Source organism: Lathamus discolor, chromosome 19 (assembly GCF_037157495.1).
Source record: "Lathamus discolor isolate bLatDis1 chromosome 19, bLatDis1.hap1, whole genome shotgun sequence".
Taxonomy (NCBI): Eukaryota; Metazoa; Chordata; class Aves; order Psittaciformes; family Psittacidae; genus Lathamus; species Lathamus discolor.
In genome coordinates, this window is record NC_088902.1 from 6481118 (window position 1) to 6501666 (window position 20549).

At 54.5% G+C, this 20549-nt stretch overlaps 1 protein-coding gene across 1 annotated transcript in view; it reads right to left on the reverse strand.

The window, feature by feature from the left end:
• Positions 1–149: 149 nt before the first annotated feature.
• CACNA1S (calcium voltage-gated channel subunit alpha1 S) overlaps positions 150–20549 on the reverse strand; it is a 43992-nt gene continuing 23592 nt past the window's right edge. The window contains exons 23-44 of the mRNA XM_065698388.1: positions 20385–20437; positions 19987–20133; positions 19522–19723; positions 16652–16810; positions 16220–16330; positions 15644–15727; positions 12939–12995; positions 11057–11182; positions 10323–10388; positions 9730–9821; positions 8779–8938; positions 7977–8104; positions 7452–7548; positions 6016–6118; positions 4884–4985; positions 4638–4762; positions 3543–3671; positions 2660–2859; positions 1919–1983; positions 1380–1492; positions 842–958; positions 150–630 (exon numbers count right to left, since the gene is read on the reverse strand). Coding sequence (XP_065554460.1) covers positions 370–630; positions 842–958; positions 1380–1492; positions 1919–1983; positions 2660–2859; positions 3543–3671; positions 4638–4762; positions 4884–4985; positions 6016–6118; positions 7452–7548; positions 7977–8104; positions 8779–8938; positions 9730–9821; positions 10323–10388; positions 11057–11182; positions 12939–12995; positions 15644–15727; positions 16220–16330; positions 16652–16810; positions 19522–19723; positions 19987–20133; positions 20385–20437 — 2697 coding nt within the window. The 3' untranslated portion in view covers positions 150–369. The remainder of the gene's footprint in view (positions 631–841; positions 959–1379; positions 1493–1918; positions 1984–2659; positions 2860–3542; positions 3672–4637; positions 4763–4883; positions 4986–6015; positions 6119–7451; positions 7549–7976; positions 8105–8778; positions 8939–9729; positions 9822–10322; positions 10389–11056; positions 11183–12938; positions 12996–15643; positions 15728–16219; positions 16331–16651; positions 16811–19521; positions 19724–19986; positions 20134–20384; positions 20438–20549) is intronic.

Sequence of the window (20549 nt, forward strand, 5' to 3'; positions counted from 1 at the left end):
TGTGCATGGGGACTGGAGGCTGCCCCATGAATTGCTGCCAGCTCTGGTTCTCACCTATGTAGCTCCCCTTCCCACACAGGGCTAGGAACAGGCTAGGCACAGGCTGTACAGGCAGGATGGCTGAAGAAGGAGGGGACAAGGTGGATCCATGGAGTCACACAGCAGGAACACTTTAATGACCTGTCCAGCTCTTGCAAGACCCTGCTGGCACAACTTTGTCCTGTCCTGCACCAGCATCCTGGAGACCCAGCCCCAAAATCCTCCTGCAGATGGACAGAGCCTACCAGGACCCCAGGCAGAGGGGAAGCAGTGTGGCATTACTCCAATAACCCCCTGCAAGCTTCCGAAGGGACCATGTGTGCTTGTGGATCACAGGAGAGTGGCAGCAATGGTCTTTTGGGAAGGGGCTGCTTTGAGCTCTGGGGAGCTGGCTGGTGATGTGACTGAGGTGTCCTGAGGGGCAGAGCTAGCTTTTGTACCCTGAAGTGTTTCTCTTCCCTTTAGCAGTTCCACAGCTGCTTTCTCCACTTCATCCACCTCCAGCTGGCTGCTGGCTGCCATCTCGTCCCTCGTCACTGCTACGAAGGTTGGGTCATGGGCCAGAGCTGTGAGGCCCCCGGAGATCAGAGCCTGCAGCAGAGGACAGGATCAGAGCCTGATGTGTCTTCAGTCTGTAGAGGTGTCCCTGGGTGCACACAACCCACCCTCACCTCATGTGCTTGCTGCCCTCTGTGCTCGCCCTCATAGCTAAGCTTTGCTCCTGCAACCTCCCAGCTTGGTATGAGCATGGCACCCCTGCCAGCCCCTTTCATCCCTGCCTTTCCCACTGCCCCTGCCTTACCTCCTGAATGAGGAAGGTGATGGCGGGGGTGGAGGATGCACTCGGGTCACTGTTTTCACCCCACTGGTGCTCTGAGCTGGACACTGCTCCCGTCACTGTGCCGTCCTCTCCAGGCTGCTGGGTGAGAGGAGCAAATAGCTGCAGCCTGGGCTTGGACAATGCCCATGGAAATCTCTCTCATGTTTGTGGCGGGGGGCTGTAGGTATTGTCCCCAGCCTAGACACACACTCCCACACCAGCCAAGGGCAGCCAGGGCAGTGTGCGAGCAAACCTGATCCATCCCCTTTTTCTCCCTGGCTCTGGAGCAGCCAGGAGATGCTGCTTTATCCTGTCCCTGCTTGGATGAGCACCCTGTGGTGGGGGCCCAGCTTCTTCTCAATGCTAGTGAGAAAGGAAAGCTCCAGCAAAGCTGGTTTCATGGTGGGGAGCCCTAGAGAGCAGCTCCTCCCCAGCATGTCTGTGACAGCCTTTCCCAGGAGAGGAGGGACGTTCATCCATGTCCCCATTGCTGTCTCTGGATATACATTGTCCTCTTTACCTCCTGGGGGAGAAAGTGCAGGCCCGATGATGGATGACTCCCAGAGGCGGCCTCTCCTCGCCTCCTGCTTGGTCTCCGCTGCAGCTTTTCAATGGGTGAGGGGTGGTTGCACTCTGGGAGAGGGAAAGGAGGGGACATCAGATGGGCACAAGAACAAGGACACCACTGCCACCCAGAGCTGAGAACTAAGGGGTTTCAGAGTTTAGGACGAATTGAAGTCCCAGTGCCTGCCCACTGCTCTTTGCTGGCTACTCATGGTTGGGAAGGAGAAGTCCCTGTTTGTGGAAATGAAGACAATCTTGTGGCCCTACTGCCCAGGGGTGGCCAGTCCTCCCCCAGCCCAAGCACTGGCTCCATGTTCTGTCACCCTGGAGGGTGGAAAGGTGGAAGGAGGGTCTCATGGAGCTCCCCAGAGAGGTCTTGCTGTGCTAGTGCCTCTCAGCTAACCCCCAAGTTGTTGGGGTCTGCTGCGATCATCCCCTACCCTGGCCCTTGGGCTAGTCCAGATCCCATAGAAGAGGAACGATGCTGAAACTCACCCCACACTGGATGCTTGGGTGCTGCTGGCACTGTCCTCCTCAGCACCTCATCCTCGTACTCCATCCTGGCAAGGGCAGCAAGTGGGTCAGCCTGAGCAGGACCGTGTACCGACCCCAGCTCCACCCTGGGGTGCAGCTCTCCCCACCTTCTCCACCCTGGGAAATGCAGCTGTGGGGGCATCTGGGACAGATGAACCATGTAGAGATTCCAAGAAGTAGGATAACCCCTGTCCCTTGTACCTGTGACCAGGCTGGTGCTGGTGGCCCCTACCTGTGCCTTGGCACTCAGAGAAAGGTAATTTCTGTGATCCTTGGAGCCCTGCTGTCCACCTGGACCCTCATGGCACCAACATGGGGTGACGGGAAGGACAAGGGTACATAGGAAGTCACACATGCTGCCATGCAGAGCTACACACCAGCCCTGGAGCTACCCTGTATGTTCTGGGGACACCTCTAGGTGTGCCAGGCTGGGGTACAGGAACCAGCAAAGGGTGCCTGCTCTTCCTGTTCCCTTGCCTGGACCCTGGTTCACACCCCAAGGGCTGTGAGCACAAAGCTGCTGTGTCCATGGAGCCACTTCCACGGCCAGCAGTTAATTCCTCCCCAAGTCTGCAACTCAGAAACTTCTCCAGACCTTACCCATCCATGCAGAACCCTGGGCAAGACCAACATGGAGCATAGCCCCCCGGGAACTGCCAGGCACAGCCCAGCTCTGCCCACACGAGGCTCCCCAGCCCTTACCCCTCCAGCCAGTTGTTTCTGTTGGCATTGTTGACATTGGTGTTGCCTTCCTGAGGGAAGTCATCGAGGAACACAGGGGAGTCGAGGTCCTCGCTGCCCACCTCTGAGAACTGCAGGGGCCTCTGGCTGGCCACGTGTGGCTGCAGGGGGCTGCTGGGCTCCAGGAAGCTGTCGACTTGGCCAAACAGGCCACCAGTCCTCTGCAAGCAACAGGGAGGGCATCAGGGGAGGCCTGGAGCTCTTGGGCCATTCCCATGGGAGGAGACATTTGAGAACGCCTGTGGGAACAGCAGCCTCTTTGCCCATCTTTCTGCTCAGGCCTTGCAGAGTGCACAGCTTCTTTGGAAGTTTCCCAGGTGGGGAAACTGAGGCACTGAGCAGTGATGGTCATCAGCAGCACTGGGATGAGAGCCAGCCCTGTGCATGACAAATCCTGCCACCTCCGGGGGACAGCCAGAGCCAGTGACACCTCTGGACAGAAGGAAGTGCAGCACCACAGCTGCCCAGCCTGTCCCAAAGGCTTCCAGGGAACGGGAAGTGAAACTGCTCCTGCTCTGGTGCTGATGACACCTGAGGTGTCCTGCATTGGCCTGTGAGAAGGTGTGAATGGGGCCTTCCACACCATGGGTAAGCATTCAGCACCGCCCTGCAGGGTCCTTTTAGAGAGGGGAAACTGAGTCAGGGAGCAGGTTGCTCAGGATGAATCAAGGAAGATATCCTGATGTTCAGGGAGACAGAAGTGCAGATCCATCCTTGTAGTCTACACTGAGTTTCCTGGTGAGGTTCACCTCTGCAGACTGTCCTCCAGCTGCTGGTAGCTGTACTGTCCCACCACCAGCACGTCCAAAAAGCGGGTCAGATGGGACCTGAGGGCTGTACTCACCCTGTATATCCCTTCCTCCATGGCAGCTTCCACCATTGCTCTTTCCAGCTCTTCTTCAGCAGTCAGGTCCCCAGAAATGGCCCGACGGATTTCAGGAGCAGCTTCTTCTTCAATGCTCCTCAGTCCAGCCTGGTGGGGACAAAAGAAGGCATGGCTGGATGTGGCCTGGCCCCACCAGCCCTCTTACCTTGAGCTCTGGAGAGGGAAACATGATGGAGCATGCTCACCTGGTAAACCATGGTCTCCTACCGGGGACAGGCCATCAGTGGCCCTGCAATTGCCTGGCTCTGTGCTTGGTGAAAGAACTTCCAGGCTAATGCTGTCCCACAGAGGCGTGTGCTATGAGCAGCCTGATGAAGAGTTGCACTGGTGACGCCCAAGGGGTAGCTGTGGCTTTGACCCTGATCTGAGATACCTCATCTGGGGCCTGGCTCTTTTCCTTGCCTTGCACTTTTGGTCTTTTATCTCCACAAGTGATTTCCTCCCTGTAGGGTTAGGAGAAGCTAGGGACATCCCATCCCACCCTGACAGCATCCTTCAGAGCTACTGTGCAGGCTTCTCTGACTGCAGTGGTCCTGGTCAACCCCTCTCCACCTGATGTAGCACCTGGCAATGAGACATGGTATAGAAAGCACCAGGCACACAGAACTATCCATGACACTGCTAAGATGGGGAAAGGGAGAAGGTCCTGGGAATGGAGAAGAGTAGGTGGAGAAGGGCCCGGATGAGCAGCATTCAGCCCAGACACTGGTCTGTGGTGGGGGCTTCCAGATCTTCGTAAGGCATCTGCTGAGCCCTCTCTCCAGCCAAAGTCAGCAGGGCAGGGAGTCAAAATCTCCTTTGTTTCTGGAGTCACCTGCACCCTGGAGACTCAGGTGATCCTCAGTGCTCATGGCCAGTTCAGCACTGGTTCACGTGGGGCCACCTCATTTCCAGAAGTCCTTATGTTTATTGCAGCTCTTATAAGTCACCCTGGACTTTCCTGAGCTGGGGAAAGCCTCTTCCCTGCGGGAAGCTTTCCCACAGCTCCCCTTCACATGCTGCCTGCCCCCAAGAAGGGTGTCACCCCTCCACCACCACCTTAATGCTACCAACCTGGATCTCCACAGGGTTCTTCTTGGGCCGGTACCCATAATACTCCTCCTGGCGCTTCATGAACTTCCTGAAATGCTCTTGGATGAGGAAAGTAGCGTAGAATTTGCCCACTGTCACCTCATCATCTGGAGGGGAGGAAACCAACATGAGGATACTGCCTATCACAAGGCTCTGAGTTGTCAGAGCAGCTGAGACCTCAACCAAGTGTTGTTCTGCCCCTCTGGGAAGTACCGCCAGGTAACGCACCTCCAATAGGTGGGATAACCTGGTCCAAGAGCTTCATACTGGTTCGCTTCCAGATCTTTTTGATAATGGCTCTGAGCTCCTCATTGGCCTGCTCAAAGTTACCTGCGAGAAAAGAGCAGATCATTCAGAGAGGAACATGAACATAACTGAAGACAAAGGATGGGAAAACCTGGCCAGACTCCTCCAGAGTGTGACCGCTTCTCTCTAGCCTCCCCACCCAACAAGAATTAGCTTTGTAAGAATAAGGCTTTGGTTTTAGCAGAAAGACTTTAACTATAGAGTCACACCTAACAAATGGGTAGAACATCAGCGTCACTGTCTCTGTTCTGGTGATCAACAACAGATTTCAACCTCCCCTTTGGTGTTACACAGGGTTTACCATTCCTGTTCACCTGCAATTCCAGTCTGTCCCCATGCATGCTCTGGGATCTCACGTGCTCCTTCCAGAGCTGCCACCACTGTGCTGGAGGCCACATTCCCCACTCCAGTTATGGGGAAATGTTGTCACCTCATACCACGCTGCTGGAGGACTCCAACCCCACCACTGCCCAGCCTCACCTCCTGCCAGAGCTGCTAGCCCAGCCATAGAGCTGCTTGTGTGGTACTGTCTAACCCACAGGCATGGAAACAAGCTGTTGTAGCATCTTCCCAAAGCAGGGCTTTGCAAACCATGTTGCTGTCAAGGAAGAGGGTGAAAACAACTCATCCCCAGTAGAGCTAAACTCGGGAATTCATAAATTTCAATTTGAGATTCTAAATACATGGAGAAATGCACAACTGGATGGGTGGTGCTATGCCAAGGGCAGGGGAAGGTCAGACTACACACAGTAGCTGCGGCAGGGCCAGGAACAGGGTCAGAACTACTTCTGAGCTGTGGAATTGGTTCTGTTCAGGGCTGCAACTAGTAATATCCTCCAAACCTTGTCTGAGCAGCCCCATGCATGTGCCCATGGTCTCTAGCCCAGTGAGATAATGAACATGAAGCCAACGGTTGCACCAGAGGTCTAAGCCCCATGGGTAAGTGCTCCAAGATCCCTGGATGGAGTGGGGGATGATGTGTAACCAGCACTTTGCAGCACAAGGAGAGTGTCCCCCCAGTCAGGCTGTAGAGGCAGAGAGGAACATCCCTTACCTTCTGTCTTGATCTTGAGGGCTGTCCTCACCAGTGCAAAGAGAGTTGCATTGAAGGTGACAGTGCCATCGCTGTTGAGGGGCATGTTCATGCACACCAGACGCTGCACAGCAAACCAACAACTGTGAGCCCAAGCAGCAGAGCACGAAGCTGGCAGGTCCCTGCAGACACACAGTCTGGCCTGGCCACAGGGCAGCCACGTTACCCAGTAAAGGCTCTTCTTGGGGTACCGAGCTGCTGGCCAAGGAGCCCTCCCAGCTCTACCCTCCCTGCCCAGTGGGGCTCTGCAAGACCAACACCACTCATCCAAAGCAGGCAGCTAAACCAGACCAAGGTGAGGTGAGAGCCAGGGCACATCTGTAGAAATAACCCACTGCTGCCATGGGAGGAAATCACAAAGTTGTTGAATTGTCTAGGTTGGAAAAGACCTTTCCGCTCATTGAGTCTAACCATTTACCCAGCACTGCCAAGGCCACCACTAAACCATGTCACTAAGGGCCTTGTCTACATGTCTTTTAAACACCTTCAGGGATGATGACTCCACCACTGCCCTGAGTAGCCTGTTTCAATGCCAGACATCACTTTGAGCAAAGAAGTTTTTCCTCCTACCCAGTCTAAACCTCCCCTGGTGCAATCTGAGGCTGTTTCCTCACATCCTGTCACTTGCTACTGGAAAGAGACTGACCCCACCTCGCTACAACCTCCTTTCAGGTAGTTGTAGAGAGTGATAAGGTCTCCTCTGAGCCTCCTTTTCTAAACAACCAGCCAGGAAGAGACCCAGCATTGCTCCCAGGGAGATAGGAGTCATTCTGCATTGCGCTCCACCACCTAAACAGCACCCCAGCCTGTTGTGAGGGCTCTGGGGATCCCTCCTGGTTTACAGCAGTGCCTGAGGCCCTGCCCATGTGGGTTACACTTGAAACTCACACAGGCTCTGGATTTGTGCAGAATGAGCTGGGAAAAGTGAACTCATGGCTCCTACAGAGCCAGTGTTTCCAGCTCCCTCAGTGCTGTCAGCCCTTGGAAACAAACTTCCACAGCCCAGTTGACATGGCTGGGTACTCAGGCTGAGCACTGTCCTCCTGTACCAGATGGAGATGTGGGACATTCCCATCATGGCTTGGGAGTCCCCCTGCACTGAGGGCTCCGGGTTGGGCAGAGACCAGCCCACCGCCATGCCCCTCAGTGTGGGGGTGAACACAGGCAAGTCCTTATCTTCAGGAGCCTGAAACACATCAGCTCTACGCATGTTGACAGCACCTCTCCTTGCCCCCAGAATACACTCCTCCATTCAACACGAGAGGTCAGAACATGTGTATAAACCATGGCACCAGGAAGCTGGCTGGACTGGCACCCTCAGCTCCCTGGGGAGGATGCAGACAGGTTGGGGAAGGTGTCCCTGTGCCCTCACACCCCACCACCCCCTTGGCTCTTACCTTACACGCTACACGGTGTGGACAGAACTTCCCAAAGCCCAGAGGGGGCTGGATACGTCTCAGCAGAGTCACCACATCCAAGTGTTTGATTCTGCCCCTGCAGAGGCAACAAACTGCATCAGCAGTGTAGTGGCAGACACAGGGACAGCAGTTCAGGCAGGGGCTCATGAGTTCAACCCTTGTGGCCCGGTCCATGCTCTTGCAGTGGGCAAATCCCTACCCTTCCCTTAACTCCTATTGTAGTAATCCCTACACTTCCCCACTGCACTGGGCTACAGATAAAGGTGTCCAGTGGCATGATAAAAGTTTGCAGCATCACCAGGGCTGGGTGAAGAGAGGACGGGAAGCCTTGTGTCTCCAAACATCCTGATGGCTTATATCAGCCGTGGAATATGCTGGCAAGTCTACATCCACCTCTGAGATGGGCTATAACTCTTGGAGTGCCACAGCTCACACTGCCATGTGTATCCCAGGGCATCACACCCCAGGAGATCCCCTCCATGCCACTCATCCCCTGTCACTTACTTGGCCTCGGGGTCGTACTCAGCCCAGATCCGTTTGAACTCATCCAGGTGATGGGGCCCAAGAATGGACCAGTCACGTGTGAGGTAGTCAAAGTTGTCCATGATGACAGCTACAAAGAGGTTAATGATCTGAGGAACGTGAAAGGTGCAGGTTAGGACAGGGCCAAGCACTCTGGGCAGAGCCATGGGAAAACACAGGCAGAAATGTTTGGGAGGAGGGGTTTGGGATCCCTTGAAGCCAGGTGGTGCTGTGGGTCAGCCCATGCAGGGATGGGCCTCCCACCCGAGGAGACAGGCTGCAGCAGGCACAGGGCACATCTTCCCTCTCTGCCCTTGCAAGAGCCAACACGTGGATGGCAGCACAGGGGGGTTGTGGGAAGAAAGTAATGGGAGATCTTGGGTCTCACAGAAGTGTGGTGCCGGCTTTACAGCATGGCTGCGAGATGGGCTGGGGATGATCTGTTCAGGCTAGATATCACAAAGAAGCTCTTCCCTGTGAGGGTGCTGAGGCACTGGCACAGGGTGCCCAGAGAAGCTGTGGCTGCCCCATCCCTGGCAGTGCTCAAGGCCAGGTTGGACAGAGGGGCTTGGAGCAAGCTGCTCCAGTGGAAGGGGTCCCTGCCCGTGGCAGGGGTTGGAGCTGGATGATCTTAAGGTCCTTTCCAACCCAAACCATTCTATGATGCTCCTAGGAAGAGGGTGCTGTGGGCTCAGCCCAGTGAGATGCAAGGTTGACTCAACACCAGGGGCTGCTCAGGGCCAGGATGGGGGTGCAGAAGGGAGCCCCATGGGAGGTCACATACCAGGAAGGCACAGAGCATGTAGAAGCTGATGAAGTAGAAGTAGGCAAAGCCGGTGCCACAGGTGTACTCCTCGCCCTCGTTGAAGTCTGACTCAGGGTCACAGAGCTTGCCATAGCTGCAGTCCAGCAGGATCTCCTGCCAGGCCTCACCAGTGGCACACCTGAGCAGAGGGGATGCGTGCTGGTCTCTGACTGCCCTGGGCAGGAGCTGGGCATACAGGGTGTGCTGTGGCCATCTCAGCACAGGGGGGAACAGAGAACCACTGGAAAGGAGCAGTGAGGATTCTGGCCTTGCTGTGCTGCTGTGGGGAGTCTGCTTTTAGAAGCTTCACAGTGAGCTCCAGAGTGTTTGGAGTCAAGGAAAGCCTTGGACTGAGCCCTTGCTTCCTCTTGAGTTTCCTCACAATTCACAAATTAATAGGACAAGGTGTGATGGGTTTAAACTTAAGCTGGGGAAGTTCAGGTTAGATCTAAGGAAGAAGTTCTTTACTATGAGGGTGCTGAGGCACTGGCACAGGGTGCCCAGAGAAGCTGTGGCTGCCCCATCCCTGGCAGCACTCAAGGTCAGGCTGGACAGAGCTTTGAGTGACATGGTCTGTGTGGGACACCCCTGCCCATGGCAGGGGGTTGGAACTGGATGATCCTAAGGTCCTTTCCAACCCAAACCATTCTATGATTCTATGAATTAAAATCCAGTCTGAGAAAGAAGCATTCAGAATAGAAACCCTCAAGTGCCCTTCTGCAGTTCAGCCACATCAAGCAAACCAAGAGCCACTCCTGAAATGCTGCCAACCAAGAGCCACTCCTGAAATGCTGCCACTGCTGCAAGAGATTTTTCTGTAGGGCAGGAAAGAAATCAGCTATGGCCGTGCTGGTCTCCCTCACTCTGAGCTGGTGGGCTCCCATGCTGACTCTGCCTGTGGAGCTGCTTGCTCACCAAGCCAAGACTGACCTGAAGAGCAGCAGAACAGCCTGTGGGAAGGTTTGGAAGTTGTTGTTTCGGTTGATCTGGGTCCCGTCCACCATGGCGATCTTCCCAAACATCTGTAAATCACACTGTCAGGTCCCCACTACCCTTTCTCAGGCATTGTCCACCCTCCAGAGTAGCCCTGAGGTCCTCTTCCTCCTGTTTACTAGGCTTTGGGTATGCCCAAAAGAGAACGAGACCAGGGTGTGGGTGCTCTGGGGCTCCTTGGACATTTCTGCCTATGCTGAAAATGCCCCTGTCTGTGCTGCACATCATCTGGGCCAAGGAGACAAAGTCTTATGAACCAGGTACAAGTGCTGGTGATTGTGTCTAGGTTGTGCCCTGACTCCAGGAGTGCTATTTGCTGTATGGCTCAGTTGCCCTGTTCGCAGCCTGGGGATGGGAGGAGGCTGCTGGGACTGTAAGCATCCTTGCAGACCAGGGTGAAATGGTCCCATCCTGTACAAAGTCCCAGGGGGTGCCTGGCAGAGGACCTAACCCCTCTCCATCCCACCTCCCCAGATGCCATCAAGTTCAGGGCATCTGTTCAACAGCAAATCCCACCCCTGTGCTCTCACCTGCATCCCGATCACAGCATAGATGAAAAAAAGCATCACAATCAGCAGGGCTACGTAGGGCAGAGCCTGCGACAAAAGGACCATAGCTCACATGAGACATCAACCCAGCATCAAGACAACCCAGGGACCGGAGGTAGGGTCTGGAGCTACTGCATGAGGCCAGAATCCAGGCCCTTCTATGTGGGGAGGGAACAGCTTACTTGTTGTCTGTTCTTCTAACCGCCTTCCACTAGTCCCATTCTCCTGTTCTCATGCATTGGAGGCTTATGCCAAAACCCAAAGGAGAACTATGCCTCTGCAGGTGGGATGAAAACTAAGCACAACCCAGGGATGCCCAGGGCTGAGGGAGCTGCCTAGGCTCAGAGGCTGTGTGCTGAGATCCTGCAGCATACCCTTGGGCTACCCTCTGGGTGCAGAGCCCATCCTTGATGGGCCAAAGGCTGATGGGCCCAGGCAGACCCTGCCTGCTTGCTCTGACACATGGTGGTGTCAGGGAGATCCCCTGCATCTTCCCACCCATACAGGCCATGTTCTCCTACAGAGCACAAAGGCCCTGGTCCAGTCTGAGGCTCAGTGCTCCTGCCAGCTCTGGAGCTTTCCTCCTCTGCCTGGTGAGGACAGACTGCTCGCCTGGTGAGGACAGACTGCTCACCCAGTTAGTATGTGGATCACAGAGCTTGCTGCCAGCCCCGGGCATGTGCTTGTCTGGGAGGGGAGCACTGCTCCTCACATACCTGAAAGGACTTGATGAAGGTCCAGAGGAGGGTCCTGACACCTTCTCCCCGGCTCAGCAGCTTCACCAGCCGCATCACTCGAAACAGACGGAAGAAAGTGATGGAGACGCGGGAGTCATCAGGGTCCTGCATGCAGAGCACAACACAGGAGGACAGCGGGTGCTGCGGCCTCCAGGCCAACAGGGAGGGATCCAGGTCCTGGAGGAACGGTTATAAGGCTCCCCCAGGTACCCTTGTCTGCATGGAGGACCAGACTTGAAAGGGGATGTGCTGGTACTTTCCCACCAGCCTTCCCAATGAGTTCATCTCCCCAGCCCCATGGTCTCACATCTCCACCCCTTGGGCTGGTCCAGATGCCTGGTTATGGGTACGAGAACAACCCCCTTAGTTAGAGGGATGAGACACTGCAGGGAGAAAGGCATGCTGAAATGCACGCTGGGAGAGCTATGTTGTTCACCATGCACCAGACAGGACCAGTTTCCTTCAGGCTCTCACTCAGCATGTGCCATATGGGATGCTCCCACCTCAGGTTCTATTTGTAAGGTGAGCTGTAGGTGAGGCACCAGGCACATGAAGGGCTAATGATGGGTGTTTACACACAGAAAGGCTGGTTTGAGAATGTCCCAGCTGGGCTTTTATGGACCAAAGGAGCAATTGAAGGCAAGGTGGCTTTGAAGGTGTGCTGCCAAGTGTCACCTCTACCTGCAATGATGCCTACTGTCTTGGAAGGCCGAAAAGACATGTCCCAGGGTTGGGTACAACTGAGCTCCTGGGCTCAAAGGGCCAGGTTTGGTCTTGGACCACTTGGGACTCCAGGGGCTTGCTTACCTGCTCCCTCGGTTGCTCCAGCATGGCACAGCCTCAGCTCCAGCTTCTGCCACCAGGAACGATAAGCAGCCCTTCCTGGTCTCTGCCAGGCCTCTGTCCATCCTGACTCCATCACTGCTTGGATGCCTCTCTCACCGCCCCCTCAGCTGCTACTTGATTTCCCCTCACTGCCATCATCCAGCCTACCTATTCCCAGCTATTTCAGGGCAACAAAATCCAGCTGTGAACATCCCTCCCAGCAGCTCCATCTTCCCCAGTCTGGCATTTCTGAATTCCCAGGACTGCACTGGAAAACACCATCTCCTCTCCCCACTCCTCTTTCTTTTGCCTTTCGCTCTCCTAGTGCCCAGCACAGTGGTCAAAAACATCTCATAAGCCCCAGTGCACTATGTCTGCAGTGCCCACTGCAGGCCAGCTTTCCCTCTGCAGTCACCAGCATCATGGTCCTTGAACCTTGGGAAGAGACTCCATCACATGGGACCTTGCTGCCAGCCCCTCCCCATTTTCCAAGCTTCTGTGGGCCAACCCAAGGTAACCCCATCCCACTAGTGGTCTCAGCCACCAGCACATAAGGCCAGCAGCTGCGGGACACAGGCAGCTCCTGGGGAAGGCATGGTGCAGTAGACACCCCTCTAACCGTTTATCCAGCTAACAGTGTCAAATCCCTTCGGGCCTTACACAGACAAGGCAATGGTCAAAGAAACCAAGGCCAACTGTCCTTCCCTCAACACCCATAGACACCTTTGTTAGATGCTCCGTTCAGGTCAGGTACCACAGTGCTGGGAGGTGAGTTGCTGCTGGGCCAGCAGATAGAGCCAGGAGGGCTGCGGAAGAGCCTGGCACACCTCAAGATGGGAAGGAGTTTCTGTGTGGGGTGTCTTGTCCCAGGTCCCTCTCAGAAAGGGGACAGCTACACCCTGGAGAGAGCAGCTGGGTCTGGTGTGCCTTAAGGACATGCAGGACACATGCAAACACCAGTCACAGGCACATTGGCAGGACCATGGGCAGCGAGGTGGAGAGGGGCACACCACAAGCACATGCAGCTGATATTTACAATGCTATCGCAGCCTCCGCCGAGGCAGTACAATCCACCACTGGATGCAAGAACAGTCTGTCAAGAGAACAAGAAAGTCAGCAGGAGAAATGGTGCAGAAATGAGAGGGAGGTTGCAGAAGAAGAAGACACAGAAAGAGTGGGATGGAAACTCGGGACAATGGGAAGAACATAGGGGAAGGACAGACAAGAGACCCACCATCACTCAGGCTCACAGACAAGGTGACTTTTGAAGGACAGAGGCAGTGGATGGATGCCAGGGAAACACAGTGATCATGAAGGACTTACACACTTCTGTACCTCACTGCATCTCCCCTGCTGCGACACACACATCACAAGGGCAGGGGCGTATGGGCTGGGAAATCTGGGCCAAACCTCAGGACTGTGTAATTTTGCTTTCTTAGGTCAGGTCCATGGATGCTGCAGGTGGGATATGAAGGCAAGCTAACCAGATCAAGTGATTGCAGGAGGCATTGCGTAGATCGGGAGGTTTGGCACTTGTGAAGGGGCTGAGCTTCCAGGGCAGGCATGGCAGGAGTGACCCAGGAGCATGGTCACTACCAGCTCCCTACACTTTAGAGCCTGGGGTAGCACTGCCAGAGGGGCCCCCATCCCTACCTACCTCCTGCCTCAGACACCTCAGTACCCCTGGGCTTTGGGGGAACTCAATGATCATGGTGGACTTGGCAGTCCTGGGTTGAAGGTTGGACTTGATGATCTGAAAGGTCTTTTCCAATCTGGTTGATTCTATGATTCTGCGATTGAAGAGCTGTGAGGATCTGGCTGTGGTGGCCAGCAGAGAACCCCTGACAGCACAACGCTCCCCACCACTTCACCCTGGCAGCCACACACAGAGAGACATGAAGGAGAAGGAGAGAGGTAGAATGGAAAGACATGAGAGGACAGACTTTGCAAACCAGAGGTGTGTGCCCAGGTGCCACCAGGAATGGCTTGGCTGCTGCAAGGTGTCACCCACCACCCCTGGAGCCTGCAGCAGCTGGGTGAGCTATGATAGGTGCAAGGGTTACAAACAGCCCCTGGGGACCAGAGGTAATAGACCCAACTTGCACTCACCTCTCAGCAGGAAGGAGGACTTACCAGTAAGAGAGGTTCCCCCCCTGCCCCCTAATCCCCCTCCACATCACCAGATGGCTGGGAAACCCTGGTGATGCTGGGGGAGATGTGGGCTGGATGGAGAAAAAAAGCACACAGAGGAGAGGTGAGGCAGCCACAAGGGGCTCTGATCTCAGTAGGGCACATAGACGGTTACTGGGGCATGAGACTTGCCAGAGCAGATCTGCCTGTGACAGAGGCCCCTGAAGAGCTTGGGAGACTAGGAGGGAGACCAGTGTTCTCAGTGACCCCAGCACTCAGACTTCGGGGAGACCAGGGAAGCTCAGGCCATATAGGACCTTTCTTGAGATCCTGCCTGGCCTTCCTGCACAGTCCTGCCACTGCCAGAGGAGTGCAACTATCTGATCAGTCCCTGTCAGCCCAGCCAGGGCACTGGACTCCTCTGGGTGCCTTTGACCTATGTCCCTCGCATCCCCACAGGCCCATGGCCAAGCACAACAGCACTTTGGCATCTGCCAGCTGACCTGGTCTCTTGATCCACAGGGACTGAAAATCTTTGCCCTAAGGTGACACCTAAGGGTGCCTAAAGCACCTTTTGAACTTAATTGTTGAATGACAACAGGATGGTGAAGTAGGTAGCACACTAGGAAATGATAACCAACAGACAATGGGAAACCAGGTCACAGGTGCTGGGGGACCAAAGATGGAGTCTTGAAGGACCTGGTCACAGATAAAAGCTGCTGGCACTGGCATGAGATCTGGGAGCTCATCCAGGCTGAGAAGGCCAGAGGCTGGAGGACAGGAGCAGCAGCGTGCAGGACTGTGCAGAGAGGAACGTGTTGCTGTCACAGGAGAGGAAAATGAATAGTTTTGCTCACTCCAGCTCTGTGAGGCCTAGACCACCCTCCAGAGAAGAAGGTGACTGCCACCAAGGGCCCCTAAACACCCTTTCCTCCCCAGCATAGAGAATGGCTGAAGGTCACTGTGCACAGGGGTGGCAGTGGCAGCAGCTCTGCCAGACACAGCCCTGTTCCTGCAAGGAGACAGCATGCAAAGTCACTAGAGAGGGTTAATCTAGAACATACCCCATCCTACAGCTGCTTCTAGAGTTACCATCACATCTGCTAAATACAGCCCATGACCTCCTGGTGCAGAGGGACATTTTCAGTGCCAGACATGGGGGGTGGATGTCTCAGTGCTATGAAAGGCAGTGGCACACTAGCTGCCCAGCACTGCTCTGAAAATGCTCCCAGCAGAGTCTTTCCCATATAGCCACTGCGTGCAGCCACCCAGCCACACAGGTTATATGGTGTTGAGCTCTGGAAGAGTGTCTATAGTAAACACATACACACATACACAGTCAGGATGTGTATATGGATGGATCCCTGCATAAAGGGACACACACAAAAGCCTTGCAATTTGATGTGCCTGACCCTCTCCTGGCATGGGACAGCAGTGTCCTGTGGGTGCAGGGAGCTGGGGAAACCCTTTTTCCTGCTGTGTGTGGTCCAGTCCTGAGTGAGTAGACTGTTTTCCATAGGATCTCAGGGGACATGAGCACTCGGCACAGCGCACAGCTTCAGGTGGGTGCTTTCAGTGGTGTTGCAGGAGCAGGAGCAGCCCAACACTTACGTCAATTTCATTGAGGATGACATCAATGATGCTGCCAATCACTATGAGGAAGTCAAAGACATTCCAGGGGTCCCCAAAGTAGCCCTGTTAGGGAAGAGCCAGAGAAGAAGAGTGAACATCCAAGGGTTAAATCAAGGAGGAGAGAGATGCTGGTTCCCAGAAGGAGGAATACCAAAAGGATCACCAGTGACCTCTGGCACCTCAGCGAGAGCCAGGAAAAAGGGATGATGGTCAGACATTGTACCCTCTAATCAATTGTTTGGGCCTGTCTTACAATAGTAGGAAATGAGGAGGGTAGATCAAGGTGGCCACACCAATGACAGATGACTCTGAAGATGGGAACAGTGGCTGGCTGGCTTGGGTTGCATGCGGCTAGCAAGGGTAGCCCTGATGAACAGCAGTCCTTCCAGAGCAGGTCCTGTGCATGGGGTCCCCAAGAGTCTCATGAGGAGTTCTCTGGATTTGGAGGTCTGGGGGTGCTTGTACTTAACTGATGCCACATGCAGGGTAAATGGGCCTGCCCCCCCGCCTGGCCTGGGGCCCTCTTCTGCTCTCTGGACCATGCTCTCCCCTTACCTTAGCTTTAAAGGCCATGAGCTTGAGGATCATCTCCAGGGTGAAGAGAATGGTGAAGGCCACATTGAGGATGTCTGAGATATGGTTCATTTCTGGAGACTGGTTGTAATGCTGAGAAGGCAGAAGGAGCCATGTTAGCCTGTGGCAGGTTCAGCCTCTGTTGTGAGCTCAGAGGTGTCTGCTGGATGCAGAACCCCCTCCCAGGGCTATGACTTCTCAATGCTCAGCAGAAAGGAAATTTCTCCCAGGCAGCCTCTTCTCTGGGCTCCCCACATCCAACCAGCCACACTTTGCCCCAGGGGTGCTGAACACACACCGTGAACTTTGCTGTGTAGGAAAGATCTCCCCCGCAGAAGCTCTCTTGGAGGCAGCTGATCTGTCTTCTGCTGTGGACACCCCTCCACCACCCATGGTGAGCACTGTGCCCCTTACCTGCATGCCTAGGCAGATGGTGTTGAGCAGAATCAGGAAGAACATGAGGTACTCAAAGTAGGAGGAGGTGACCACATACCAGATCTGGTACTGGTAGGGGTTCTTCGGGATGTAGCATCGCAGCGGGCGAGCCTTCAGGGCATACTGCACACACTGGCGCTGGGGAAAGGAGGGCGGATGTGACCCCAGGACAGTGCCAGGGGCACAGGCACAGGTTCAGCACCACCAGCACCACTGCACGTCCCTATAGGCAATAGCTGGATCCCCCACTTTTTTCTCAGCCCTATGACTGGGCCAGGGGGGTCACTTGAATGATGATGTCTCAGGTACTTGCTGTGCTTTCTGCAAACGCACCTCCAGAGCACCCACATGGGACTAGGTTTCCAAAGCCACTGCTTATCTCCAAAGGTTGCCCTGCTGCACCCCTCCAGTCCTGAGCCTGGCCTCTCGGGACTGGTCAAGAGCAGCCTGAAGACATCACATGAACCAGAGGTGAAGGGGGCACTGAGTTTTCTCCTTGCACCTGAGAGGCACCAAGCAGGCTCTTCCCTCCCCATCAGGCCAGGGCCATCTCTGCTGGGCTCATGTGCAGCTCACATCACCCCCAGCACCCTCAGGTCAAGGTGCCCATGGTGTCTCTGCAGGTTTGCTTGCTCCTCCCCGCATGTGCCGCATCCTCTCCCTCTGCTGGTCACAGAATCACAGAATCACAGAATCCCAAGGGTTGGAAGGGACCTCAAAAGATCATCTAGTCCAACCCCCCTGCAAGAGCAGGGTAACCTACAGTACATCACACAGGAACTTGTCCAGGCGGGCCTTGAATATCTCCAGTGTAGGAGACTCCACAACCCCCCTGGGTAACCTGTTCCAGTGCTCTGTCACTCTTACAGTAAAGAAGTTCTTCCTGATGTTAATGTGGAACTTCCTATGCTCCAGTTTACACCCATTGCCCCTTGTCCTATCACTGGATATCACTGAAAAAAGCCTAGCTCCATCATCCTGACACCCACCCTTTACATATTTGTAAACATTGATGAGGTCACCCCTCAGTCTCCTCTTCTCCAAGCTAAAGAGACCCAGCTCCCTCAGCCTCTCCTCATAAGGGAGATGTTCCACTCCCTTAATCATCTTTGTGGCTCTGCGCTGGACTCCTTCAAGCAATTCCCTGTCCTTCTTGAACAGAGGGGCCCAGAACTGGACGCAATATTCCAGATGCGGCCTCACCAAGGCTGAGTAGAGGGGGAGGAGAACCTCTCTTGACCTACTAACCACACCCTTTCTAATGCACCCTAAGATGCCATTTGCCTTCTTGGCCACAAGAGCACATTGCTGGCTCATGGTCATCCTCCTATCCACCAGGACCCCCAGGTCCCTTTCCCCTTCGCTACTTTCCAGCAGGTCAACCCCCAACCTGTACTGGTACATGGGGTTGTTCTTCCCCAGATGCAAGACTCTACACTTGCCCTTGTTAAATTTCATCAAGTTTCTCCCCGCCCAACTCTCCAGCCTGTCCAGGTCTCGCTGAATGGCAGCACAGTCTTCTGGTGTGTCAGCCACTCCTCCCAGTTTTGTGTCATCAGCAAACTTGCTGAGGGTGCACTCAGTTCCCTCATCCAGGTCATTGATGAAAATATTAAACAGCACCGGTCCCAGCACCAACCCCTGAGGAACTCCACTAGTCACAGACCTCCAGCTAGATTCTGCGCCATTGACCACAACTCTCTGCCTTCTTCCTTTCAACCAGTTCTCGATCCACCTCACTACTTGAGTCAAGAATAAGTTGTTCCATCACCTTTCCAGGGATGGAGGTAAGGCTGACTGGTCTATAATTACCCGGGTCCTCCTTCTTGCCCTTCTTATAGATTGGTGTGACCTTTGCCATCCGCCAATCCTCAGGCATCTCGCCCGTTTCCCACGACTTACCAAAGATGATGGAAAGTGGCCTAGCAATGACCTCCGCCAGCTCCCTCAGCACCCGTGGGTGCATTCCATCCGGACCCATCGATTTACAGATGTCCAGATTGCATAGCTGATCCCTAACCCAATCCTCATCTACCAAAGCAAACTCCTCCTTTGTCCTGACTCCTTCTGGGGCTATAGAAATCCGGGGCCCTTGGGGAGAGTCTGCTTCACTCAACCTTGATAACCCCAGCCAGAATCACAGCATGACAGCATCACAGAAGGGCTGACAGACAGAGGTGCCTCTGGAGATGGTCTAGTTGAAGTTCCCTGCCCAAAGCAGGGCCAGCTAGATCATGCTGCCCAGGACTGTGTCCAGTTTGGTTTGAGTATCTCCAAAGATGGAGACTTCACAACCTCTCTTGGGCAACTTGTTCCAGTGCTTAACTACCCTCACCATAAAAAAGTGGGGTTTATGTTTAAATGGAGTTTCTTGGTTTCTTCTTTGTGCCTCTTGCTTTTTGCTGTGTCACTGGACACAACTGAAAAGAGCATGGTTTTATCTTCTTTACACCCTCCCCATAGGTATACACATAGCAAGATCCCTATGAGCCTTCCCAACACCAGCCTCAGCTCTTGGCCTCTTCTTGGACAGATGCTTCAGACCTTCAGACATCTCAGAGGTCCTTTGCTGGACTCACTCCAGTACATCCATGTAATTTTTGTTCTAAGGAGGCCAGAACTGGGTGCAACCATCTGCTCCAGCCCAGTCTGGGCACCCTACCTGCACCAGAAGGCCCACTACCTGCTTCTGGTCCAATCTGCCCTTCCCTTGGAAGGTTTGTGTTGTGCCAGGCATGGGTTCAGCTGACCCTGTCCCAGCAGTGACCAGACCTGGACCAGGTTAAGCTCCTCTGCCCCAGCCTGATTCAGTGCTGGCCCAACTTGCCCTGTCCCAGCAGTCCCATTACCTGATTCTTGTCCAGCTCACAGTTCTTGTATTCGTTTTCCCCTTGCTCCTGGAAGGTGACAATGACAAAGCCCACAAAAATATTCATCATGAAGAAGGCAATGAGGATGATGTAGATGATGAAGAACATCGCAATCTCCACCCGGTAGTTGTAGATAGGGCCTGTATCCTCAGCGTTAGTGTCAATGGCCATGTATAGCAGCCTACGGGAGGGAAAGCGAGGTACCAGAGACCCTAATTAGGTTGGAAAGACCATTTCTCCTCTCGAAGGTTATAAAGAGCTCTAGGGACATCTCAGATCAGTGGCACAGTGCTGCTGGGATGAGCTTGTGAGCTCCACAGCCACTGCCAATATGGCTAGCCCTGCTCCTCAGCCCGGACAGCTTTTCTTTCTTTATCATGGTAAATGCCTGCAGCATGATGTGTTCCCGCCACAGACCAACCCCTCAGGAGGCCTCAGACTCACTCTGGCCAGCCCTCGAAGGTGGAGACAGTGAAAAGGGACATCATGGCTGAGAATACGTTGTTGAAGTGGAAGTTGTTGTGCAACCAGACACGCTGTTGCAGCTCGATCTGTGTGGGGTCCCCATCCACGTAGTTGATGAAGTAACCCCTGCAGCAGAAGGGATGTGGTAGTCACCAGGCAGGGCTCCCTTTTCAGCCCACCCACTGCAGTGCTGGACCAGGGTTCTCTGATCCCTCAGAGGGGAGGACAGCCTTGTGCTTGTTTCAGATCTACCCCAGAGGGAGGGAGAACAGCATGAGACCTTGGCTCCACTCTTTGGATGCAACATCCCCATGAAGAATGGCCCCCACCAGCTCTCTGCTCCCCATCCTGAGGCTGAGCTGCAAGAGAGCTCTTACCTGCACTCCTTCTCTGTCAGCTTGGATGGATCTGTGCATCTATAGAACTTGCCCTGCATTTAACAGAAGTCAGAAGAGGCAATGATTTTGTCGTGATTCAGAAGCCCACCCTGCCAGTTCCCACCCTGGCTTCGTGCTGGCTCTTGCCTCTGCCTTGAACTACCA